General features: G+C 40.3%; 1 protein-coding gene across 3 annotated transcripts; it reads right to left on the bottom strand.

Moving 5' to 3' along the window:
* Positions 1-559: 559 nt before the first annotated feature.
* GPR143 (G protein-coupled receptor 143) lies at positions 560-27,486 on the bottom strand. Of its 3 annotated transcripts, XM_027644125.1 has the most exons (10): positions 27,196-27,486; positions 23,833-23,896; positions 13,300-16,602; positions 11,555-11,664; positions 8,540-8,634; positions 7,124-7,216; positions 6,522-6,631; positions 5,101-5,209; positions 2,679-2,796; positions 560-1,214 (listed from the first exon to the last, which is right to left on the bottom strand). In XM_027644125.1, exons 3-10 carry the CDS (start codon positions 13,541-13,543, stop codon positions 915-917), a joined length of 1,179 nt encoding a protein of 392 aa, XP_027499926.1. In that variant the 5' UTR covers positions 13,544-16,602; positions 23,833-23,896; positions 27,196-27,486; the 3' UTR covers positions 560-914. The 3 variants fall into 3 exon arrangements, with proteins under 3 accessions (XP_027499926.1, XP_027499934.1, XP_027499944.1); XM_027644133.1 differs by lacking the exon at positions 23,833-23,896 and having other exon boundaries at positions 13,300-15,595; XM_027644143.1 differs by lacking the exon at positions 23,833-23,896 and having other exon boundaries at positions 13,300-13,728.
* Positions 27,487-27,658: the final 172 nt, after the last annotated feature.

The raw sequence follows: 27,658 nt of genomic DNA, 5'->3' as shown, positions 1-27,658 counted from the left end.
AGGAGAATGGATTTAATATCTATTCATTCAGCAGATGAAGATATAAAATAGAGCCCAGCTCAGAGAAAGGACTATTGATTCTGTTTGTTCTATTATGAGCACTCAGAGCATCGAAGTGTTTTATGCAAATGTTATCTCTTAATGCACCTGCCCCAACAGTCATCATCCTGTTTGGTAAGTACACGTAAGGATCAAGCTGAATCCATGGTAAAAAATAGTTTGAAGGGTTATTTTTGCTTGAACCAGGAGTGAACTGAAACCATTATTCTGAAGTGTTTGTGGATCCTATGCTGGGCTCAATTTTTTTTAAAAAAAGCTTTTCAGCTCCCCAGATAAAACCACACCAAAAATTCACATAAACAAGCTAAAAGAAGACTATGTCAGTGAGAGTCTACACAAACAGGAAATATTTGTGCTTAAGTCAGAGTTTGCTGTCACTAATGCTTTACCAAACTGTCAAGGCTGGAAATGGTGCCTCAGAAATCCTAGACCTGTAATTCTGGGTGAGGAATTTTATGCTGAGCAAGACAAGCAAGGCAACACATTTAAAAACCCAACATATTAATAGTCCATTTATTTAAACCAAAGATTCTTCTACTGTATGGAGGTTACAAGAGAGATTAAAACAAAATGGATGAAAATTAATTGTCAGAAGCATATATCTTTGCAGAGATATGCTCCTACTGAAAAAGGATCAAGCCTTTATACCTGTTTACATGTCTCCTAGAAGACAAATAAACACACAAACCATATCTCTGTCTCAGATGCTCTTTCACACACTCTCTCAAGTTATAGGAAATGACATCAAGCCACTGAGCACAAACCTAATTCCAGAGTACACAATGATTCACACATTGATGTGGTTTTATGAGTATTGACAATGTGAAAAGTTAGATCCAGCTCTGCACCTAAAACTACCAACCCTGGTAGATGGGAGAGCTTCTGGTTAATCTCTCATCACTGCTAGTGTTACCTTCAGACAACATGCTTATAGCCTCATCAGTCTGCTGGCTGTCAGTTGTCGATATCTTCTTTGAATCATGGACATTGCTTTGGTAGTTCACTGGTGAGGGATAGGCATTTTCCCCTACAGTTGACGAGGACATAGATTCCCAGGGTATTTCTCTTTTTCGCCACTTCAGGTCCACTCTCCATCCTGTCCACCCATAGAAAGCTAACGTGAAAAGAAAGCCTTGCATCGGATTAAGAACCCCCTAGGAAAGAGAAGTACAACAGGAATTACACCAGCAAGGCTTCATTTTGAGCTCCAGCAAAATGCTTTGTTTGTATTAACAACTTCCCTTCCAATGAACAATTGCTTTAAAATATGCTATTTGCATGCAAATAAAAATGTATGTTTTGGCCATTGCAGACACAAACAAATCAGAGTAAAATACTATGACCTGTTGTTCCAAAATGGCTGAGGCCATCCCAGAGAACCATAAGCACCAAATGACTTTTTAGCATGAATTCTAGCCAGTCAATCCCCTGGTACATTTTTAACTTTCCTCACAAACTCTAGACTTTTTTATTCATGACAGCAAATATATTTTTCATTAGAAACCAAGTCAAATATATAAGTGTAGGCACTAGCATACACAGACAAGCATTTTAAATCAGTAGGAATTGATCTGTCTGGAATTCCTTTAGATTCTTGAGCCAGTGAAAATGTCCATCAAAGCGGGACAGAAAAATGGGGAGAGGCACTGAAAAAGAAAATCCTGAGTAATCTCCAAAAAACTTTGCCTGTTCCCAGTGCAATGGGATGCTTAGCAAGTTAATGGTTTTAACTGCTTCCATCTTTCTCACAGGAAAAGAGGAAATTATTTTTACAGCCAATTTAAAAAATATTTCAGTTCCTAGACTTGACCTCTTGCTCTCTAGGTAAGCAAGAGCAAGGTGCATGTCACATGAATGTGTTCACTCCTTCTCAGAAGGAGAGGACATTGTATTACATCAGTTGCATCATTTAATCCTTCAATGTCAAACTGCTCAAGGGCTTAACTATAAAAAAGATGCTCAGGCCTTACAGTTATTTAGCAGCTCCAGAACAAATTTTCTTGGAAAAGGAACACGCAACATCACCTCTGAAAAATCCCTTGTCAAATATTCTAATAGGAGAAAAAAGGTTAAGGTACAGTAACAGAGCAGTATCTTACAGTTATTTTTGGTGCCTTGTTTCCAAGATTTTTCATCTATTTGTCCCCAAATAATGACCAGAATGTCAAGATATAAGACGTAATTATTCTTTAAAATTTAAAAAAACCCAAACCTTAGTTGCAAACAGAGAATTGCCATAAAATGCTAATTTAATGGGGAAACCTTCAGGAATCGTGAGCTAAAACTTTGCAGCTTGCATTATTGCAGAAATTAGCAAGGTTAGGCTAGAAATCATTGTAGTGGTCTGTTCTGGATCCTAAAATGAGTAGTGATTACTCACAGAGAGAAGGCATACTCCCGTAAATGGGAGAAAAAGTTGGTCCCTAGTATATCTTTGTCAAAGTGTCTATGAGAAATGCGCTCCCAAGTGACTGTTCATTCCTTTCTCTTACTTAATGATTTTCTTCCTTGATTTTCAGAGTGTTTACATCCCCCAAAATCATAAACCGCATACTATACTGCTCCACCAGTCTTATAACAGTGATTTCTAAGACTAAGCAATGTCACTTCTGACCTACCATTATAATCCATGTGATCAGTGCAGCGCTTCTGATGTTTTTCAGGGGCATTTCATTGATATCTGGCTGCATTTCGAGATAGAACAAAAGGGTCTCATTGATGATATTGGATGACCAGCTATTGGAGGAGCAAAGAAGAAAAAGATAGTTAAAGTTACCTATGTACACATAAAATATGCTTTACCTTCAAATTCTACAAATTAAGATCACTAATAAGGACAGTAAGATTTTTTTAATCATAGAATCATTAAGGTTGGAAAAGATCCCTAAGATCATCAAGTTCAACACAGCTGGACTTGTTAAATCTCAGTCCAAAGGAACTAGTAGCTTTCTGAGATCATGATCAAAACCAGACACCTACCTACTAGCCCAGGCCTAGACAAAGAAGTCAAAATAAGAAAAAAAACCCAAACAAACAGAACTGGATAAATTGAACTTGCTGCAGAACAATGACAGTAAATTGCAGAATAAAACTGAGATGAAAAGCAACTGTGATCCATAATGGGAACATCATTCATGCTGACTTTTTTCGCTGATGCCCTGAAAGAGTTGTGCTCACAGATAGGGAAACCAAATATACGCACATGTTGTTGTAAAAGACCTTAGGAATTCCAGCTGGAGTTGGAATTTCAGGGTTAGATTACAGCAAACTTTCAAAATGTCCATAAAAAAAACTACAAAGCAATACCAAAGTTGACTTTAAAACACTTGAAAATACTATTAATTTTTTTTGAATAAAGGTAATACTTGTTTCCAAATAAGGATAAGGATAATCAAGCCTTATTATGTGAAAGAAACTGAGTGTATTCTACACTAAATAAAGGTTATAGCAAGTGGCTATAATTTCCTATGACTTCTAAACAGTTAGACCAGCATTTCTTTTTTAGTTCTACTGCAGCTTCAGAAAAGAAATCATCAGCATCCATATCATACTTTCCAAAGGGTTTTATGCATGTGCTTCCCCCAATTATATTTTTATCCCAGTGTAAAACCTCCTGCTCTTCCCTCCCAAATCTGTAGGCGTCTCTTCTACCCTGTGTTGCCCCAACCTGCTGTCTTTGACTAAATAATTTCAGATTTGACTTCTGTGACGGAAGGAAATCTTCCCTAAGCTTCTGAGAGGGGACTGCCTCAGTCTTTCCCTTCAATAACCTTTGAGAGAGGTTTTTACACTCTAAAGCTTATGTTTTATGAGAACAAAATCCTAAAACAGAGCTGTAATTTTGTTTGGGTTTTTTTTTTCAATAGGAAAAGCCAGAATGAGACATAATGGAAATAAACAAATGTCCCCAGAGTGTCCATAGGAAATTGGCCTTTTCTTTCATGCTTGCTCCCAGATCATCAAGCTGGCCACCATTCCTTAGGTTGCAATGCACTTCTGTGGTGCCTCTGGGCTCTTTCTTTCCACAGCCCTGGAAGCTTGACTAAATCTCTGCTCCTCATTATTTCAGCAATTTCCAGGAAGCCATGCTGCAGGATCCTTTGCTGCTGTCTCTGTCTCCTTTCTCTGCTGGCTACCCCACCCTTCACATTGGAAACTTCACTCCCAAGCCAAGAGGACTCAGTTATTCCCTAAGAAAAGATAATCATGTCCCCTCAGAGCACTCCAGCAGCCAAGAGAAGATAAAAAAGGCAGCCTCTCTCCCTGCTCAGCCTTTTAAAGCAATGTAACATGCATTAATACACCTGTGTATAAAAAAGTTTGGTTGTAGAGACTGTAAGTTTGGCCAAGTAATTTCACTACTCCAGGACCATTTCTTGCTGCCTCACTCCTCTCCTCCCTGTCCTACTGCCTCTTTTCTATCCTACCCTGAAGTACCATTTTCATGAAGCAAGATGAAATACTAAAAAAAAAAAAAAAAGATTAAATAATCAGAAATTTCACACACAATCATATGGAGGTTTCTGGCATATAACCTTGTATTTCCAGTCGATATCCATGTTCTTTTCAGGCATTTGGGAACTGCAGAATGCAGAGGTTGCAGCATTACATAATCATAGTCAGAGCCTTGAAGCCAGTCTTAGAAGCATATTTATTGTAGGTTTTCAGTGATGTGTTTGGCGACAAGAGGCTCTGAGAAATCTTGATTACAGAAAGCCATCTATCAGCCCTCAGTGATGGGGACATGCTGTACCACACAGCTTCAGTCTATGCCCAGCCTATTGGGAGTTTTTTGCTATTGTTTCTTGGTGCTTTTGTTTTTCTGATGGTTAAACATTTTATCATTTCCTCACAGCTTTGTGATGTTACAGGAATGATTCATTGCCGTTGTGAACTAGTTTAGAACTGCTTCTTCCTTATATACCTTCCCTTCCAAGTATAAAGACAAAAAAATTAAGCAAGTGATCAGGCTTTACTCTTGTCCCATACCCTCTCCATCTGGGAAAAAGGTAGTTTAAAGCAAAACAATACACCTCTTACCAAATAACAAATACCAGCATAATTTTGAAGAAGCGCATCTGGATCTCTGTTCCCAGACGCCTTTCATTCTCCGTGTAAATCCCCTGTCTTCCTTTCAGTAAGGAAGCAACTGGAAAACATACAATTATGTTCATTAATATACATGTATCTTGTTAGTTTAAGCACAAGAATTCAGAAGACAGATGCCTGTAAAGAGGGAACTGCTGTCTCCAGCAGCAGTTCAGAAGCTGGAAGGACCATCATGAAGGAATCTCATATACAGCCTAATACTAAAGGAAAATAATTACACATTTGGATTCATAAAACGAGTGATGTCCCACGAGTTAGTTTTTCTTCTCTCAATCCCCCTGAATATATTAAATAGTATAGTCAACATACTTTTATTTTACAACAAAAGGTAGTGCATACAACTTCTATATAATGTGTGGTATAATTACATACTTACTATGTGATGTTCAGACTAAAATAGAATAGATTCTATCCTATTATGCACATTATTTTTCACTGTGTCATTGATAAAGCATTAGCTACACCTTTGAAACTTGAAGATGAAATGTCAGAAAAAATAGTTATCCCACATGCTGTTCAGATATCACAAGGAATATATAAACACACAAACTCTATATATTTTCCCATAAAAAGGGTAAGTTTTTACGGGAACAACTTCTTAAAAGAACAACTGTTCCTTTGAAAATCAGGATTACTGAGAGACACAGGATAGATGGGATGAAGACTAAACTGAGAAGACTAAATCTTTTCCTGCTGTTTTTGTATAATAAATGTGTAGATATATTCGGATACTGCAGATATCTAGAACTGATCATATTACATGCAAAGAATGCACTGAACCTGTAGCTTTTATTCAGTCTCATTTCTTCCAAGCACTGGATAATAAATTAAACTGGAACTTCAAGATCCCATCTGAGTTGTGTAAAATTACCATTTGTTTCATAATCTTAGAATCAGAAATGACAAAATTCTGATCACATTTTATTACATTTTTATCTCAAGGGCTGCCAAGAAGTTAAATCAACTCTTAGATCTCACCAATGTTATCTTTAAACCAGAATAAATTACATTCTGAAGTCCAGGTTGGTACCAAAACTACAGTAGAGTTCAGCATCCACTATACATTGTCTCAGATGCTTTAAATCAAGTAACACAGAAATACTTTCACCAATCTACAGCAGATGTTTATAACAGAACAGGTTGAGTATATCATCACAGTGTGTCTCTAGGGCAAATTCCCCATCAAGATGGTATCTTCATTTCAATAGGCAACTGCTTCCCACCCTTTGCTGTATCTTTATGGTTTATTGAGAAGCTGTCCCACATCACTGAATACAAAGGCGTGACTTTCTACAGTATTGCTTTGTTGCTAAATAACACATATTGATTGATGTTGGCCAGTAGGAACATACCTGCTGATACTGTCCTCCTGAACAGGATTGGGTTGACCACCAGCACTAGCAGGAGTGGGGCATAGGTTGTGACGTAATGTGGGATTGCATGTTCCAAGCCATTTTCACAGCTGAGAAGAAATCATTAAAAGCTTATGCATTTTTTCCCCACAGCTGACAGTTCTGGCTATTCTATATCACCTTTAACTTAAAAAAAAAAAATAAAAAGGAATGAAGCAAACAGATGCAAACCTTATAATTCGTAGACCTTCACCACCAGTTCATATTGGACATAAAGCTGATTTATAACATGTACTGTCTGTGCATTTTTTCTCAAATTTAAAGGAAAGCAAAAACCAGGAGTGGGAGAGCAGTTGGCTCACAGTAGAAGCTGTATCACAGCCCTGAAGCATGCCCAAGTACCTGTATTGCCTGGCATCTTTCTTCTGGGCCCCCTGAAACCCAGGGAGGTATTTCCAGCATACTCATTGACTCAGTGGGACATGCTTGTCAGAGATCAAAAAGCCCAGGTTTTGGATGTCTGTCTCTAAAGCTGACCAAACGACATTCAAATGACCAGAGAGTGCTACAATTTTGCAGTCTGTTCCCAGCATTCTGCTTACCTGGAGATAGAAGGGTAATAAAGTAGTGCAATCCCCTCCACACAGAGCAGCACTGCAAGGCCCCACGTCATCATGTGGTACAGCACAATTGTACTGCAAGCACCAAACGGGACAGGTACAATTAAAGATACCAGACCTTACACGATCCATGTTGCAAGGTAAAAATAGGACCCTCACTGAAAAAGAGCTTTATAGATAGGAAATTATACAGAACAACACTGGCAGTACATTAAACTAAGGAAAGCAGGTGTGGCGGGGGGCTCCTTCAGAAAAAGAATGAGCAAAGCAAAGTTGTTCAGGCTTGCACATAAAGGTCCTGTCCCCTCCAGCCTGTAGGGTGGAGGGTCAGGACTTCTTCCCTTCCCTTTATCCATAAGGAACCCCTGCATCTTTCGTTTCTCCTGCAGAGAGCAAATTAGCAGATTAAAATTTAGGAATGGAGTTGAACAGTCAAATAAAACACTCATGTAATTTGAAGAGAACTATGTTTAATTTTCAGAGTTGGATACTGCTCCTGTCTTAGGGAGATTCAGATCTGTATGTGTAGAAAGTCTTTTGCTGTTTATTCTGATCTTAGAATCAAGCACAAACACACACGATTTTTTTGCGTAACGGGGAAGGGAGAAGGAAGCAGGTCCCAGATGTTTCAGACTAGAACTATGGGACTTTACAAAATCAGGTTTATCCTCAACAGTCTGAAATTAACTCCAAAAGCCCCATTTTGGTAACATTTGCCATAAGAACCATATCTGTACCCGACTGCTAAGTATCCTCTGGGAACAGAAGCAGTAGCAACTGAAGGTTATTTTGTTCTTTAAATAACCAACTTAGAGACATCAGATATATTTTCTGTCTGGCATTAAAGCATGGTACTTTCCAAAGGGTTCAGGTTCTTCTCTCATGGGCATTGCAGAAAAATATATTGTAAAGTTCTGAGGAACTTTACAAGTGTGATCAGAAGGGAAATAATGACCACCCTGAGAAGCAGATAAAATAGAAAGTCTGAGAAAAATTTAAAAAATGGGAAATGAACTATATGAAATTCAGCACTTTCTCCCTCTCAATTTTTCATTTTCAAGATAACACTTTTTTTGCTGCAAGAATCAATTTCAGGTACAGAACAGGGACCAAATAGTCATCTCACTGCCATAAAATTTATAGACCACAATTTGCTCCATATTTTTCCAAAGGTCAAATGAGTTCGGTTACATTTAAATTTAGGTTGGATGTAAATAAACATCTGAGCATTACCCTGGCAATTTAAGTACTTAGAACACCACTCATCTCTATCGTTACCTGGTAACCATATGAACATCAGATGGTTGTACAAACTTCACTTATACCCTTAGATAGCTGCAAACACAGACATACAGTGTTGGAAGGAAAATAACAAATTCAGAGCTTTAGCTCTGGTACCTCAGTCCAGCTGATCTTCTCACCACCAAGTAAGAATCAACAGCATAGCAAAACAACCACCAGAAGCCAGCGCTATATAACAGCTGGATCCACATCTGGAGGGGAAAAAATGCCAAATGTCACAGCTGCTTCTCGAGTACCACTGGGGCAGAGGAGGGACTTTGGTCTCGTGAGTTGTTCTTCAAATGTGTGTATTTTCCAGACAAGATTATAAAGTATGAAATCTTACTCAAAATCACAGACAGCATTGTTGTAACCTACGGGTCAAGTCACAGATAATTTGAGCAGTGTTTGCTTTCACAGCTTATTTTGTAGTTTAGAAAACCTGTTATTTACCTCTCCGTTCCTAACCTCAGTGTCATAAGTGAAGGCCAGAGAAATTTATAGTGAGGATGTTTTAATTTTAGGTTAAAATTTTAAGTGTTTCTCAGTACCTGAGGCATGAAAATATAACTGAGGTCAGTTATAACCACAGCGTGCCTACACATTCTGGGTTCTGCATGTGAGAGGTATTTTCTCAGTGCACAAGGACCTGATTCAAGGAACGGTTATCAAGAAAAAAAAGGTCATTAATGAGAAAATCGCTCACCCTCTGGAAAAATATCCATACTGAATTCCCTGACTGATTTCTTCAATAAAAATCCAAAGGAAGCAGGTTCAAGTCAAGTTAAATTCAACAGCATTCTTGAGCTGACCTTATGAATTTTACCCATGAGTTTGTATAAGATAAGTGACCTTTCTTTGCCGCTGTTTATAAATTTCACATTTCTTCCCCATAGGAGCTGGCTCTTTGTAATAGTCTGGAACTGTTTAATATTCAGATTACCTTCCCTCCAAGACATCTTTCAGTTCTTATCTGAATATCCTTTATCACAGCTCCATAGCGGCATCATTTTACATCTGGAAACCAACATGCTTTTTATTGAGCCAAATGTCAGTGAATAGAGATCAACCATTCCATCCTCTGAAAGGCAAATCAAGCAGGGAAATATTTCCTTTCATCATGGGTGTAGACCCTACCTCTAGTCATTCATGGCATGAATTATTCAGCATTTAATTCAAACATGACATTTTCCTAGTGCACAGGAGCCAAAAAAAAATTCCAGTCTTCTTTCTAATGCACTTTACCCATGGCACTGATCATGTAACTTCATCTGCATGTTTACATATTTGCTGCAGTTGAAAAATGCACAATTTACTATATGTACACACACATATACAAAAATAAACTGCGGGGATTTCAAAAAAATCCAGCATAGACAAGACTGTCTCCAAAAACAATATAAATCAGATATAACCAAAATCTTCATATTCTATTTTACTTTTTAGCAAAATGACATATTTTGCTACAGTGCCTGAGAGAGAACCCCTCTGCAAACCATTTAAAGAAGATGTGTAACAGCCTCACTATTTGGAGTTTGTATTGGCTTGTGGTTAAGTGAAATAAAACAGCGGTACTAAAAGAAAAATAAAATAGAATTGGAAACATTTTATTAACTCACACGAGAATATGTATGGGAAAGTGAGTGGAAGGAGGGTTAGTTTTCATTCCAATATAATTAAATCTAAATTTAAAGTGACTCAAATTACAGCATTTTAGTAGAGTCCAAGAAGGGGAAAATAAAAATTGTGGTAGACCATTACGCTACTCACCATCTAACCTGAGATTCAAATGAAAAACAAGCAATCTGCAGACAGTATCTTGTCACCATTGAAAAATACTATTTTTTATGTTAAGGGCCAGAATGTGAAATTTAAAACATGAGGAAACACAGGTTTTGAATAGGACATTCTTGCTACTAGATATTGAAGTTGTTGGTTTCCTCTTCCTTGAAGGAAAAAAATCAGCATTTGCATCTAATAAGTAAGACTTAAGGATGTATGACAGAATTGATAATCAGTAGGTGCATACAATTTATATTTGTGTACATGGCATAAAACTGTCATGTTTGAAATTGCCATTATATAGGTATACAAGGCATAGTGAGTTCAAGCTGGCACATATTGTTCTATTTAAAAAGTACTGAATAATTTTCTTTACATGCAGCATATCCCCTTCTACATGGTACACTTCAAATTGCAAATCTAATACTATTACTGCTCATGCATTCATTCACTGGGCACCCTATCTGTTGAATTTGGGTAAAGTGATGATCTGTCTTATTTGTCATTCTCCGTGTTTTGGTAAAAAATGAGACCTTTATTCTTGTATAGTAAACTCAAATTATATGTCTCAGTATTATGATAGTAAAATTTGGAACTGAGTTTTAATCTGTACTTTTGGAATGCATTTACATTTTCTTATTCTTGTGTTTTAATCCAGAAGATACTTAATTCGACTTGTCCAGATGTATTCACTGAATGCCCATATAAGCAGCAATCTGAGGTGTAATCCCACATGGCAGGGACAGACCTTCTGCCAGCAGCTTTGCAGCTTTGAGTATATTTATCTTTAAGTTCCTCTGTGTCTAAAACACACATGCTCATGCCACAAAGGCTAATTTGAGCTACCCAAGTTGCTGGTTTCAGGAGGTCCCCACTGCCACTACACAGGCTGTAGTTTCTGACAGAGAAGGTGGGAAAATAATCTCATGCTGCCAGTGCAACGGAGCCACTGGGGTATTAGTGCCAGCAGCGGTTCACAGCCCTTTCAGGATTGTTTATACCCTTATGGCTCTATATTCCTAACTTTAGTACAGGTATGTCCTCCACTACCCTGGCAATCCTGCAGTGAGTGAATACTAAAAAATTTTTGGGATCCCTTTGACCTGTGCTGCCCTACATCCTCACAGGCACCATGCAGCATCGTGTAGCACCCTGCCCGTCCTGATACAGACTCTCAGAGGAAGGCAAGAACGCACTTGCAGGGGTGTGGCAGAGGCTGAAACCACCATATCCAGGCTCTGACTCACAGCCACATTTCCTTTTGGACACAGTAGTTTGCCTTTCAGACTCCCCACGTGGAGAAACTGTTAATTGGGAGGAGGAGAAAGGGGGGATGATCTCTGTACCTACCGCGCTCCCCACGCAGAAAGTGGAAGGCCACACATCAGTCCCGTTCGCCATAGAAATGTTAGCTATGAAGCCTGGGAAGCCTAGCCATACACTTGACCTAAAGATCATACCTAAGGAAAAAAAAAGTATTAATGCTTTGAATCTGCTGGTGTGATTTGAGTCACATGCTTTCCCCTGACCACATATTTCACATCGCAGCCCAGATTTTGTGCGTCTCCCGGAAGGCGACGGCTGCAGAGGAGCACAGTAGGGACAACTGTGTTATTTAAATGTCAGTGTAATCATTCAGGGAAAAGTAGCCCCAAGAGTTGGAAGCTGCTGGGACTTGCAATGTTATGTAGATTAAAATCTCACTTACTTACAGATGGTCTCACACACTTCCTTAAAATAAACTGGGTAGCAGTTAACAGATTGACATAAAACAGTCACTAACTATTACAATTTTACCAGCATATATTCATACACTGATATTCACTTCTCTATAATCCCTCATTGCAGAAAAAAAGTTATTTCCCACTTTTTGCTGCCTTCATTTTTACAAGCAACTGTTTTCCTCTCTGTCACAAGACTGAACCAAAACGGCTTCAGAATTAGGAGAGAACACTACCCTTTTTAAAAATAAACTTAGAGTTTGTTAGTGAGGTTTTCTGGGTTTGCTTGAAATAAAGCACCAACATATAACAAAACTCACCAGGTTTCCCACCAAGAATGAACTATTCCCCACTCACCAAAGGAGTCTAATACAAAGACAATACTGGATAACTGGTTTGAGTTTACTGGTGAAAGAGAAAGGGAAAAAAACAAATTTCCTGGCCTCATCTGACTAAAAGGACCTTTTCCAGGCGAATGCACATATGTATTTTCCATATCCCTCTTTCTTTATTTCCCCCTATAATGTTTGTTTTAGTATTGGTACTTACTAGGCGCTGTGAGAGAACAGTATAAGAGATATGAAAGGGGAAAAGACCTGAAACACACAGACACGCACCCACACACAACCCTCACTCCGAGCAGCAAGAGAGACAAAACAGCACTACTTCTGTTACCTAATGTGAAGGAAAAAATGCTACTGCAGAAACCAACTTGTCCTGTATTTTCATGTGTCATGGTAATTTATACCCAATTGGCAGTAAATGATTGATGGGACAGCTTAAGACACACTAGTTTCATTTTGATTCATGTATTTTGTTTTATTCTCTGCTGTTCTATTCCTCCAACCTATCACCCAGGGGCTGGACAGCAGGTTATCCTTGATAAGGGAGCTTCACTTGCATTTCAAAAGCCTGTGTCCAGCTGCAATTCAAACTCACTTGCTGTCAATGTGATGTGCCAGAGAAGCAGTTGGTACATGAACAAGAGGCATACTTCGTCTGAGAGGATTTAAAGACATAGAGGACATAAGGATTGGCTAAGTGTTTGATGTCAGCTTAGTGCATCACCTCCGCTTTTATGCCTTATTCTGAGGACCAGTCACTATTCTGGATTTTAATTTGTGTTAAAGCATAGATTTTGGTGTAGATTTGTCAAGTGCTTTCACTTCTAAAGTATAACTACTGAACAAGAACTTTCTCCCCAAAGGCCTATTATTTTCTGATCTCACCTAGCCTAAATCTTTCTGTGAACACATAGAGCATGTTTTCCTCAGAAATCTCTGCTATCCATTCACCAGTTTCATTTGTCTGTGGTACCTCAGGGCAACAAGAGCCTGCTACAGCAATGGCAAGGGACATCAAGTGGGCACTTACCTAAGCCTCCAAGGATGTCACAAATGGAGATAAGGAGAAGGATGGTGGAAGAGGAGGAGGCTTTGGGCATCTTCCGTGGGCTCTGCCCTTTCTTTGGCAGAAGCTGCAGGATGGTCAGCATCAGACTGATGGAGGCACTGCCAATGCAAACTCCGCAGAAGACTTCAGGCTGGAAGTTCATCACTAGCTGTGTAGCTGCATCCCTGTTAGGGCAGCAGTAGGTTTCTAACCTTGGAGAAGCCATGAAATGTCCAGCTGGTGAAGGAGCCCCAGGAGCAGAAGAAAATACTGTTGCTTCCCCAAGGCAGCATTTACTTTTTCTTCGCCCTCCCCATTAGTCCTTGGTGGTGAGAATCACGCGATTGATGGATCATGTGCTGCTGCTGCTGCTAGAAGTAAATCCCCCCAAGCTGCCTCTCTCAGCCTCTCCTAGCAAGGAGATCAGATCCAAACAAGAAAACACAGTGTAATCTGAAACATACCCCATGCTTGCTCAGAGCCATTGGCAACAGTTCACTCACATATTTCTGTTTGCACAGTATGTGATACAGGAAGACTTAAATTCGTCAGAGCATTGAAGATAGTTTAAAATAAATAAGGATGCAGATACCAAAGTAAAAGCATTAGATTTTAATTGTGGTTTCTCTTTAGCCCCATCCCACACAGCACCCTTTAATTACTGCAAATTAATTGAAAAGATGAGTCTGGATACAAGCAGCCCTGGTCTTTACAGGGAGGAATAGGTATACAAATCCACATCCAAACCAAAATCTTAGTTTCAGTGATCCAACCCACCCACCTCCGTAAATAAAATTAGAAACATACCCTATCACTATAGAAAGAGATTGCAATTGGGTAAAAATATTAACCTCATCCTATTTAAACTGCAAGCACAAAAAATCCTCCCTTTAGTCTGTACTGTCTGCATTGGATCAGCTTGACATGGAAAATTCCAGGACTTGAAATTTCTCAATAATATTTTTCTCTTTTCTTTTTTTTTTCCTTTTTTAATTTGGTAAGGGTTTTATATGAAAACAGGATTTTGATCTGCAACATTTGTTTTTACTTTATAAGCTAGACAATATCTTTTAAGATGGGTCCCGTTAAACACAGCAGTAAATACTCACAACTATAAACACAAAAAGTAATTCTCCCCTCTTAGCTAAGCTTCACTTAGCTAAGCTGATACTCCCTGTATCAGCCCTCACCCTTCCAGAAAACTTGTTTATAGGAACGTATTCAGGACATACAGGAGGGAGCATTGCCAACAGACTTGAAGTCAACAGTTTGTTTAATAATATAGTCATGGATTTTATAATTAGTCCCTATAAGAACAATTTACCTAATCTTTTATTTCTTTTTTCCCCCCACTGGTCCAGTTTATTATTTTAGCAAAAATTATGAAGGACTAGTGAATGACAGTGGGATGTTTTGTGTATAGGGCTTATAAGCACAGAGATTTCAGCCAGTGTGTCTGCCCTCAGTAGAGAAAACAGGCACTAGACCTGGGTAAAATGGTACCCGTTGTGTTCTTCTTTAGGGAAAATACCTTTTACACTTGATCCGAGCAAAAGAACAAACCCCACCAAGCTCATCAGCCTGCTGACTGCTGCTGGGGGCTGTGCAGTCTCCCGGTGCCAGACAGTGGGAACAGGGCTTGGGTGGCAGCCGGAGCCAAAGCTGCCAGACCTGATGTGTGTCCACCCAGCCTGTTCCAGGAGACTCCCCAGTGCTCTGCCCGGGCTACGACACTCAAAGAGCAGGATGTTAGCTTGCAAATTCAAACTCCTACACACGGATGCCCATTCATCAGCAAGGTGTCTGAACTCCCATTATAGTCAACTGAGGTCTTAGGCAGCCAAGCTTACAGTCTAGACTTTGTCTAGAGAGCTGTTTAGCTCTTCTGAAAATAAATGCACAGGGTGAGCTGAGTAGGCTCCAGTGACCATACTGGGAACTCGGGCATACACACCATCAAAGATTGTGAAACCCAGGCAGCCAAGCTGAATGTCTTTGCTGGATGTTTTTGCTCCTTTACAGCATAAAGAGATTTCCCTGCTCCATGGATGAGGACAGATGAGTGACCTGGATGTTGCAATCCTATTTTTTGTTGCTACTATGTATATAAAAATATATTGGAGACAGCAAGGTTGCAAAATCAGATTGTCCTGCTCCAGGTTGTCAATACAAGGCTCTGTTGTCAGTACAAGTTTGAGACTTTATTCCACCTCTGCTAGCACAGCAGTGCATGGGGATGCCACATTTCTGTCAAGATACGGCGTTGAAATCTACCTGGCTACTAAAGAACAGAAATTACCATCCACAGAGACAGATTATTAGTTAAAATAAAGCCATTACATGCCATATATACAATTCAAATACATATAAATTAGAATAAATTATGTTTGCTCTCATTTGAAGGTAAATTACATTGCTTGGCTTATACTTAAAACAGCAAAACTTTAAATTATTAGACAGAAATTGAAACTGTTGAATAGAAGCCTTTCATTTCCACTATCATGTTCTACAATTGTTCCCCTCACTACTTCTGTTGCTATTTTCCTTCTTTCAAAAATCTGAAAAGCGTGTCAAGTTGTTATCCTGATTGTTTGTTCTGGCTTACATATCGGAATGTTTTGTGTGTTTTGCTTTTTCTGCTTATCATTTGTTTTCATTGATCTTGACTGTGATCTTCTAGTTTGCCCACATGGATTTACCACTTATTATTTTTTCTCCCTGCCTTTTTTTCAGCCACTTTGAAACTACTTTCATTCCTCAACTGTACTCTAATACTCTGGAGACTAATTTTTTTATCATTCTTTTCATTACTCTCCACAGTTTTGCCAGCTGTGCACCCTACTTTTATTGCTTTACTTCTCTGAGTGAAGGATTGGTTTTTAACCTCTTCTTCTGGGTCCCTTGCCTCTTGTAATCTCTCAGGATTTGATTACACAGTTACTTACAGAGGGAGTAAGTGCTTTTTATTGGGAGCAAAGCATATGACCTCTAGCATACCTAATGCAAAATAGAAATCAAAGTGACTCATAGATTAATGGATACTTGCCATGGTACAAGTAGAGGTGTCTAAAACATGCCAACATTTGAGGCTGAATGGAGATGGATCTGCCAAACTAATGAGGCACCCATTATCTCAGCTGGTAAGATCTAGCTAGTCTCTGGTTCTTGTTGCTAGTGTTGAAGTATAAAAAGTTAGAACAGTCAAAGAAATTCAAAGCTGGTTTTGCAGTCTTACACTTGAGATTAAACTGTCTTCTTGTGGTTATGAAAATAAGAGGATAAAAGCTGGGGACAAAGGCAAAGGAAACAGAAAAGTAGTGAAAGAAAGTAAGAGAATTCTTATTTTGCCTTGTTAAGGACCATTATATATTATTCAATAAAACTTACATCATTCTACAGGTCCTGATTCTCTCTGAAACTACTGACACAGTTCCCACTTCTGCCAGTGGTACGAATCAGACCCATTAATATGGTATTGCCTCATTTCTGCACCAAGGCAGGATCTCAGCTAAGCAAATGGTGTAGCTTGGAGACAAACCATTAGCACACATACAAGAAACATTAAAAAAAACAAACAAAACAAACAAAACCCCAAACAAACCAACAAACCCCTGGAACTGCAAATACCATTCAATCACACTCACAGCATAAGTACAACACTAAAAATTCCAGTCCTGGTTTTGGACATTGGTAAGAGTGTGCTCAAGAATGAGAACAATACTGTGCTCTTTGCAAGGAGAACATGTGTGTACTCCATAGTTTTAGAAATAACCTACTCACTCTCTCCTTGGATCCAGGACATAATGTTCCATCCCTGTCCATGTTCATCATTAAGATGAAACACTGGTTTCTAAGGGAAAGCAAGGACAGGCGTGCATTTCTGTCGTTAATGTTTCTGTGTGTTTATGGTTTATGTCTGAGTGTGCAGCTATACATATCTCAATCACTGTTTTAATTAAATCTGGGACTACAGCACTGGTTTAGAAAGGACAAGGAAATTTGTGGCTATAGAGACAGAGGATAGTTTATTTTTGTTTTTATGTATAGTTCAATGCATGAATTAACAGCTCCCAATGAAGATCTTAGCTACTTTACAAATGTAAAAACTATATTTGTCAATGGTTCATGATCTCATTGTCTTTTACACATCACCTGATGTAACATTTCCCAAACTGAAGAAAGCTAGGTCTGTCTTCAAGCTAAATGGATGTGGTTATGATCTCACCAACAGATCCTGAAATATGTTCTTAAAAGCCTTGACATACAAATCTTCTATATGCTTTAGCACCATTCTTCATTTTATCTACATAGACTTCCCGCAATTAGATTTAATTTGGAAGAAACTATAAGATATGTCCTCTCCATAATAAGCAGTACTGATTTTTAAAGGGAATTTTAAAACTGTTTTTCACTTAATGTATAACTGAAATTAACGGGAATTTCACACCCCATTATTTCTATTTCGAGTTTTATGTAAAATTAGGAAGGGATATTGGAACAATAGTGATATTCAAAGCGTAATATCTGTCATTATTATAACAGCTACAGACTCCATTAAAAAGAACTGGAAGAAAAACATGCATAAATTCCCATCCTTCAGTGATTAAAATATAATTATAGAATTGTAGATTATTATTTTACATCTAAAGATGGGGAATATTAATTTTTAAAGTATGAGAATATCTCATTTGCATAAAAATATAATGTTGAAGTTCTTTTCGTTTTCTCTAAGAATAAAAATATAAATGCATAAAATGAATGCGCATTTGAACAGCTCAATAATTGTGTGTATTTGACTGATGCAATCATGTTACACAGATTTCATTGACTTATATACCTTCTCCAGGGAAATGTTACCTTACCTGGCTTTTGTGAAGAAACATACAAATATTAGTTACTGAAACTGTGCCTGTAATGCATTTAAATTAGTAAACAAGATTTAAACAGATGAAGTACAAAATAACTGAGTAGAAAAATGTATCCATAAAACTCAAGAAAATTATTTTTGCTTAGGGATTGGAAGAACAGAATCCCAGATTCTCCATGCCAATGCTGAGAATATTAGTCTTCCAACCCGCATTAAGAAAAATTTTTGTGGCCACATTTCTGGACAAATTCCACTCTCAATCACTGTCATCATTACAATATTTCACAGAATAAAAATATACCTCTGTTTCAGCACATGTGTAATAAAGAGACCTTGTCCCGCACCTACACAGATTACATGAGACAGAGTTTGAATAGGAGCTGAATAATGAAAAAGACTGTGAATGAAATATTATCTCTCACACACTGTGATACTGAAAATTGGATATTAATGTTCATAAGCATGTAGATGGTACCCTGATCTACAAGATGTTGAATGTTTATCCCGCCCTCAGTATCTTCCAAAGGAATCCTGGGCCCCACCACTTCTGCATTGTCTTTGAGAGGTTACATTAGTTGGTTCCCTCAAGAGAAATTACGTAGGATACTCTTATATCCTTGTTATGATTGCTATACTGTGTAATCTTTTTAGATTACATCTCCCAACACCCAGCAGTTATGTTTTCAGAGCCCATTAGCACTAGAACATTGTCTCATAAAACCTCTGTTCTCAGATCAGTCTATGTAACCAAATCAAAATATATTACAGCACTAACTTCACAGCTCTTACAATGCAAGAACTCTCCAAGGCTCTATTAATTAAATTGCTAAAAATGTCAATGTACCATGACCAATTAGATGGTCTTGTTGAATGCTGTAACCACATATCAAAGGGAATTCTGACAAAGTGCGCAGTCCAGGTCCAGACCACAGACACCAGCCAATATCCCCCCTTTGAAATCCCATGAGCATCACTGGGTTTCTTTCCTCTGCAGTGGCTGCATGGCCAGCAGCAACTTGGGACTGGGTGAGGGAAAGTTGCAACCTTCTGTTCCACAGATTGTTGTCTTGTAGTTTCTGAAATGAGCAGATAGCTCAAAAGTATGGCTTAGCTACTTCAGGGAATCAAGAGAAAATGCAGTAATAACAGCAGAAACATTACAGTGCGGAAGGAGTTGGGATCCACTCTTTTGACTTTTCTTTGAGATCATGATTAAAGATCATGATTTCATTGTCAGGCATGGACTTCGCACTCCAGGGTGGACAAAGTAATGAGCATCCAATGTAGTTTGCCGGATATACCCTTCAGGTGAGCAACATGGCTACACTATATATTTATATTACAGTTTGGCTACATCAGCTACTCCTATTAGTCAACTTCCTGGGAGCACAACTCCAAGAAATCATTTGGTCCTAAAACTGCTTCAGAAAATACAATCTTCTGAAAGTAATCCTCTGTGTAAGCTTCAATACTAACAATGCTTCACTTACATGAGTCTGCTTTATGCAAAATTCAGGCTAAGGAAGCAGTACCTTCCACAGCCTTATTCTTTCTAAGCCAAACACAAGACAGGAAAAGCTAACCTGAATGATGCACTTCTTCTCATTTGTATGGCTTGGTAGGATTCCCTCAAATATCCTATCAACTGCTAACTGTTCTGGTGGCAGAACTGAGAGGAGACCACACCTACACATTTAGTACAAAGAGGTGTAGTACTCTGTGGGGATGTGACACACACAGAAAGAACTTCTGTCCCCTGGACTTCTGGGCATGCTCAAAACAGCCTTACATCTGCCCTAATATCACCACATTCATGCAATACAATAAGTCTGGCACTGCTGGACCATAGCCTGTTGAGTATATCTGATGCTTTAGGGAAAAATACTATGGTACTGCAAAAAATAAAGAACATTTACTTCATGCCTTATGTGTGCTTAGATGGGCTCTCACAGGTGCTACATCGTATGACCTTTACCTGGACATGGTTCATTTTCTGTGTAACCAAGCTGAGAGTAGAAAGGTCATTTGTAATGAAGAAATGCTGTCTGTTTATAGAAAGCACTGGGAGATTTATTTATACATGGCTGATAGGCAGAAAAAGGAAGGTCTGCTTGGGGCTAGCTAGCAAATGAAGACAAAGTCCAAGTGAAAAATAACAGATTACAAGGCTTTTGTCTGCTCTCATGCATACTCTGGCCTTTTGCTATTTATCTACCCTTTTAAAAGCCTTCACAGCGTTCTCTGCAAAAGAGCATTTGAAACCTTCCCTTTGGCATTTTCCCTGACCATGCCTGCTCCAGTGACCATCTTCATCAAGTACAGAATTTAGATGTAACAGGCTGTGATATCAGAGTTTAAATGCATTAGAGACTTTTGTTAGCCTCTGAGGCTATGTCCCTCATGTAATTAAAATGGTCCAGCAACTGTTTAACGGCACATGAGGGCAAGTGGAACAGCACAGTTTGTACAGAGAATGTTATCATGTAACGTGTTATCAAAGATAGACAATGAAAAACACTCCCTAATGTCCCATGATCAGAAAGACACCAGTAAGAATAAATATTACAAATGATGCTTCACTGAAATGATAGAACTTCATGAAGAAAAAAATCCTAGGTTAATGAAGCTGCAATGCACATAGATATGATCAAATACAGCTATATATTGAGCATATATACATATATATGCACATGTATATATATGTCCATATACTGCTGGACTGTCTTCCACAACTAAAAAGAGGGGCTTCATCCATACTATCTCGTAGTAACAGTCACTGGACCACATTATCCCCCACACTGTGGTCAAGCATTGCCTAGTTAGCCTGTTGCTGATGAAACAGTGTGGACAGTGATGTACTGGCGCTTCAACCTGTGTGGTCTCACAACCCCAGCTTTTTGGTTCCTTTGTAAAGTAGTCATCTGAGATGTTGTGATACAATTTGATAAAAGGCCCTAACGTAGGAACTGGAAAAGGAAAAAGTATACAGATACCAGAGGGACAATGACCCAAAACTGGACTTAACCTGTGCCTAGACTTGACTACAAGCTGAAAACTGCAACCCTGGGGAAAACTAGTTACCTATTCACCTTCTCTTGTTAGCCTGTATGTTATCTTCTGACTCTGCAACCACATAAGGAGTTGCTATCGACTCTTTTTTTGACTTTCAATCTTGTTATCATGCAACACTGTGAAAATAATAAATCCTGAAGTGGATGACAGATTACAGGAGTTTGTGTTGGACTCCTCGCTTTTTTCTTGTCTACAGGTCTAAAAGGTCTCAAGATCTGAGCCAAGAATATTATTGTTGGCAAACTATTGTATTTTTTCTCTTTGCCAGTCATAGCTGCAGTTTGTTCCACAGTGCATGCTTTCACCCTCATAAAATTGCTCTGAAGTACAAAGCATATGTGCTGTGGGAATAAGTAAGAACTGAACAAAGTTTGAATTGAAATCATCATGGGTGATAGAAATATCAGGACATCATATGAAATGCTATTCTTTCACAAATTTCAGCTTTATAAAAAGCCCTAGGTAAAAAACACAGAGGATTATTTTTTTTTGGTCATAAAGAGCTGAAGAACTCAATATATATTTGAGTTATACATATCTGAAAGGTTGAGAACTTCTAAGGCTTTTTCCAGCACTAATTATGTGCTGATGAAGCCTTATTTGCAATACAGGAGAAACAAGATACACTTGGGAAAGGTTTTTAAAGTGCCTAAATCATAGAGGAGACATCCTGCTGGAGCTTTTCAACATGTTATTTTTCATTCTGGTAAAGTAGGTAATTTGTTGAAATCAAAGCGTTTTGCAGAAGAGTGTGATTAGGCTGAATTCATCAGAAGCAGCATGGCAGGTTTCCAAAGGAAAGCCTTTTGGTTTCCAGATATGCCAGGATGTCTGTCATTGGGCTGCTACCCAACCTGTTTCTCCAGGTTCTCAGGACTTTCAGACTACACAATGGACTGTCAGCAGCTTGCCAAACCTTGAACTACTTGATCAAAAAATCCATCCACTTCTGTTACAGGAACTTCTTATCACTATTTCAGTTGTTTTGGTCTTTGTGATGATAATTTTCAAAGACATTAGGGTTTGAAACAGGAAGGAGCTGGAAGCCACTGTGCAGCTAGAAAGCTACAGTCTAATCACTATCAATGAAACATAGTGATATGAATTGCATGACTGGAGGGCTGCCATCAGTGGCTATAAGCAGATCAGAAGGGACAGGCAAGGAAGATGTATTAAATATTACAAAGAAATTCTTTACTCTGAGGGTGGTGAGGCACTGGAATAAGTTGTACAGAAAAGCTGTGGATGCCCCATCACTGGAAGTCTTCAAGGCCAGGTTAGATGGGGCTTTAAGCAAGTTGATCTAGTGAAAAATGTCCCTGCCTCTGGATCCCTTTCCCCCCATGGCGGGGGGCGGCCAAGTTCTAGTTCCATTTCCATCTGAGGAACCATTCCGACGTCTTGAAGGATAGGGAAAGGGAATTCCAGCGCCAGGGGTTTCTTCAGGCCCTGAGCCTGGAGGGGAGAGGTGCCCTCCCCTTCTCCCCCCACCCATGTGGCTCCATGGCCGGCACAGAGACAGCACACCAGGCATGGAGAGGAGGCAAGAGAGAGTTTATTGTTGGGGATGTTACATTTATAGGGTTTAGGAGGATTCACAGAGTAACCAATTAGAAGTCTCAAGGGGCTTACAGGAACACCCAAGCACAGGAAGGGGTTAAAAGGGGCCAATGAGAACACCTCAGGATATCTTCTCAGGACATTCTTGCATGGGATACCACTTGTCGTGGGGGATGTTGGGAAGAAGAAGCATGTGTTTGCAAAGAGACCACTAAAAGCCATTTTAAGACATGTTTAAACAACAGTTTTCCCATATAATGCAGATTTACTGCCACACCTGCCAATGGGGCATTGGACTAAATGATCTTTTAAGGTCCCTTCCAACCCAAACCATTCTATGATTCTATATTTCACTGTATGTTTTGCTAATTGTACCATAAACACTTTATAGGATTAACTTTTGCTCCACCTACATGTGCATGCATGCCCTATAGCTTTTCACAGTAATATTAGATTGCTGTGCCAGTGAGCTATCTGGGAATAAGATATGCAAGTCATATCTTTGTGATTGATTTCTCTCCCGAGTTCTGGCAGTAATCTCACTGGATTCACAGTATCGTCACAAAACTGTAGCCTTCAGAAAATATTTCTTTTTAATTTTTTCTTCTTCATTGTAGAGATCACACACTGTAGAGAGCACTGGCAACTAAAACAATATGCCTTCAGCAACTATGTCAGCTATTTACATAGAAGATGATGCCTTGGTACAGTTATAAAATAGATAGGTTATTTTGGCAGATACCACTAAGGATGTGTACAAATCTGCTCTACCCCTGTGCTGGAGGTTGTAACCTTTGTAACTGAGCTGATAGAGCAGAACATGGGCAGTGGATCAGCTGTTCAGTTTCAGCATCTTAACTTAAATTGTCCATGAACTATGCATGCTCCAGGGCATCAATTTTTAATTTCATATGGATGAGGCAGAGGCACTTTGTCTCTTCACCAACCTGTTGATATTTGGCGGTTAGCTCCAGGAAAGGAGTAGTAACAAAGAGTGGGTGGTTGTAAAGGCTTACCTCACCTCCGTTCTTTACTCCATAACTATGAGTCAAAAGCCTCTCCTTCTCTCAAATTTCTCAGCTGCTGGGAAAAAAAAAGCCCTGCTGACATTGTGAGGTCCAGCACAGTGAATGGTTTCAAGTAAAAAAGCCTATTCCAGAGCCATCCGGCAGGTATCCTGTGCAATTCAATGCAAGGTGCCTCAAGGAAAAGATATGTGGCGTACAGCCACAAGGTTGAAGCAGGCTGTACCTCAACATCACACTGTGCCTGACACTGTTTAAATAAAATCCTGCCATAAAGTAATTTATTCACAGTTTTGGTAATACCAATGACTAAGTAGAGAGGAGGTATGCAATATGAGCAACAGAAAGAATGGAGGCCGGGTAAGTTCTGTGGAACAAAATTTCACTTGAAGTTGTTAATCAAGCTTCAAGTACCAAGTACTGTGAAAAGAGCTCAGTTTTTACAAGGCAGGGATTCACAAACTGGGTATGTGGGAACCACCCCTTAATAAAGTCTGGTATCTCCTTTTCCACGGTAGGAGAAGGCATTTGGGTAACTTCTGTGTATCACTGTGAAGTATCTTTGGCACATGTTTTTACAGAAGGGGATCCCTTTTATACCACATTGGTCACAGCTGCATCATTTTCTGTCCTTAATGTGAACAAGTTTGTTACTTCCTCTGATATATTCACGGCATCCTGATGTATCTTGCATTTCTACCTTCTACTGCAAACTTCTGTGTACTCAGAAAACATTTGACAAGCTGAGGATTTAGTCACTGAGGCTTTTGTTAAACAAATACAGTTATCATTGGTTCTCTTATCACACAAATGAAAAGTAATATTTTAGAGCACATTCACTAAACCCTTTGTTCTTTATTTGAAACCTTGTGAAGGCTGGTGAAGCTGTAGAAATTCAACTAATAAAATTATCACAATATTATATGAAGAGCAAAAGTACAAGGCTCCAGTTGGGTTCTGAACAAGCTTCAAGTCCCACAGAGAGGCAGGATATAAAAGATACGGAGAGAAATTTGACCAATATGACAAAAGAGAATTCCTGTCTTGCTTTGACTTGTCAAACTTACGTGAATGAGGAATTTTACATAGTGGTCTCTTCATTTTCCATTGGTAACATCAAAAGAGAAAAGGTAAAAAAAGGTGTCATTCAAGATAAAGAAATCTGATTTCTGAACTGTCAGTCACAAGCTGAGGATCTGCTTGATGATTGTGTCAGACTATCAGGGTGTAAGCATGCCTGAAACTTAGCTAGAAACTTGTTCTGAGGTCTCTCTCAACCATGAGCGCGAAAGCTTTCAGATATTCTTTCTTTAGGCAACTGCTTTCCCAAGAGCTACATGTCCTCATCTTCCACTGGCGTAATTACAGTATCAGTTTGACAGTTTTAAAAGGATGATGATTCCTGGCTCTAGATTTTCCATTTTTAAAACCTGTGTTCAGATTTCTTCATCATTCCCCAATACTGAACTTATAAGACCAAATCTAAAAGCCAAACAGTAATGTAAATCTTGAATTTCTTATGTACAACAAAATGGTCAAAATGAAGAAGAATTAATGTTTTGAAGTTGAAAAAGGGGACACAAACAGGGAAAGCGTTTTTGGAAGCAGAGTTTGCTCTTCTCATTAGTGATGTAAGCTATTTTATTTCTATATTTCAATCAGCATACTTGGGGATACACTAAAGTTCAAATTGTTATTCTGGGTCTTTCTTCTATTACCATGCTTACAAAAACCAAATTGTATACTGCAGCTCTTTAAAACTTCCAGCTATAGGTTACTGAGTATACACTGCTGTGCAGACAAACTGGTATGTCTTACATAAACATAACTGTAGACTTTGTCTCAGATTCTAAGAACAACTGGAGACAGCCCATTGAGTAAACCACTTGTATTTCTACTTGTCTATATGACAGAAAATAATTAGAGAAGAAATCTGACTGAGGATCTGCAAGTCATTAGAGGCCTCAAATAACTTGATGCAATATCTAGGTTTGGTAAAAGGTTTGTGTTTAGCAGGATTCATAGAAGGATGTGTAGGTGCCCTCTCCACTGTTCCTTCTATCCCTTAATCATACCAATGGTGTATTTTTCTTGTTTCTAAATGTCCTCCAATCTGCTGCTGTGATTGATGATTCAGATGCTCTCAATCCTGAAACCAATGTTCTCTTTAAGTATTAGAGAAACACCCTGTAGGTAATGTTGGAAGTATTGTAGAAACAAATTGCTTTGGTGCAAGACAGGAGAGTTTCAGGAGGAACAAGCCAGCTGAAACAGGAGTTAGGGGATCACACTACATAATTAGAATGGTATAACGGTCACTTTCAAAAAGCAAAATACGTGAAGTGTCACATCAATGTACAAAACCTTGAAATCCCACTGCATATACCAGGAATCTCTATGAGACGGCTTGTCACAGGAGAAAGTCCTTTGAGGTTCACTAGTCTTTCAGAAACTAAAATAGAGATTTCCTTATGTCTTAGATCAAGCAGTACTTCATCCGCTTGGTCATGAAATGCCGGAGGATTGTGTGCTGGCACACAAGTACTCCAGGCCAAGTCTGGTCCTGATTTAAGGCACTGAAGCCTCCTATAAAGTGACGCAAATGAGCTGAGAGGATTGAAAGAAACAAGCATTTTACTCCCAGCCCCACCCCTAACTCAGTGTTGGTATCAGGCAACCCTAAACCTTATTTCCTATCCATAAAATAAGATTTGCGTGAAGATTAGCACTTCCAGTTCTGCCTCGCACTCTGCCATCAAAACTTTTTTGAGTCTACGACTCCAAACCTCTTCCCCGTTGGCTGCCTTTGCTGTAGGCTTCACCTGTCTTTCCCACCGCTGCAACCCGGCACCAAGCCCGTTTCGGCCGCGGTCTTGACCCCGGAGGCCTGTGCCAGGCGGTGGTGCGGGGCTGTCGCTAGAGGGGCTCGAAAGGAGAGTCCGACCCGCGACCGCGGGGCCCCTCCGCCCCACAGGTGGTGGAGGTAGCGCGGGGCGGGGGGTGCGGCCGGCAGGGCCGGGCAGAAAGCGCCTCCCTCCCTCAGCTGCTCCCTGACTGCCCCCAGCGCTGCCCGGCTTCCCCCCGCTCAACCCTCCCCGAGCACCGCGGCGAGACGGGAAGAACCGCCCCCCTCTCTGCTCCCTACCCCGGCCTCCCGCCGCCTGGCACCGCGAAGGCGGGGCGTCCCTGGCCTGGAGGGGGCGGCCACAGGCGCCGGCTGCCCTTTCCCCCGCCCTCCACCTGCTCGCCGCTTTTGTTTGGGAACAGGGGTGTGGGGGAGGCGCGGCCGCCCCTGCGTGTGGCGGGGCGGGGGTGGCCCGGGCACGGCCCCGGGGCGGCTCGGGGCTCACGGACCTTGTCACCGCCGCCTTTGTCTGCCGGTCGGTCCGAGATTGCTCCCTCTTCGCCCTGCATCTGCTCCTCCTCAGCCGGGGGATCGCGCCGTGGGGCTGCCGCTCCCGGGGAGGGGCGAATAGACGGAACGCGGGTTTCGCCCTCTTTTCGGGGCGAGAGGGAGGCGGAGGCGCCTCTGCCCGCCCGGCACACCGCGCTGCTCGGCGGCGTTTGCCCCGCCGCCAAGTTGCCACAAGTTGGAGCCGCCCCCCCGCCGCCGGGCTCTGGCCTCGGCGTGAGACAATACCGCGGGCTGCGGGGAGGAGGAGGAGGAGGAGGAGGAGGGGGGCGGGCGGAGCAGCCCTCTCTCGCCGCCGATGGGGCCGGGCCGGCCGGCGCTGCGGGGCGGGTAGGTGGCTCGGCGGGGGCCGCCGGCAGGCGCGCACCGGGGAGCGGCCGGCAGAGAAGAGCCAGCCCCGGCCGC

The sequence above is a fragment of the Corapipo altera genome, unplaced genomic scaffold (genome assembly GCF_003945725.1).
Source record: "Corapipo altera isolate COAL_440 unplaced genomic scaffold, ASM394572v1 0, whole genome shotgun sequence".
Classification (NCBI taxonomy): domain Eukaryota; kingdom Metazoa; phylum Chordata; class Aves; order Passeriformes; family Pipridae; genus Corapipo; species Corapipo altera.
This window is presented reverse-complemented; position numbering and strand designations above follow the sequence as displayed.

Coding starts and splice junctions, on each gene's coding strand:
- GPR143 (XM_027644125.1), bottom strand. CDS start 13,543: ATGGCTTCTCCAAGGTTAGAAACCTACTGCTGCCCTAACAGGGATGCA. Junction 2,797..5,100: donor ATGCTGGTATTTGTTATTTG/GTAAGAGGTGTA, acceptor CTCCTCCAATAG/CTGGTCATCCAATATCATCA. Junction 1,215..2,678: donor TGATCACATGGATTATAATG/GTAGGTCAGAAG, acceptor TCTCTTTCCTAG/GGGGTTCTTAATCCGATGCA.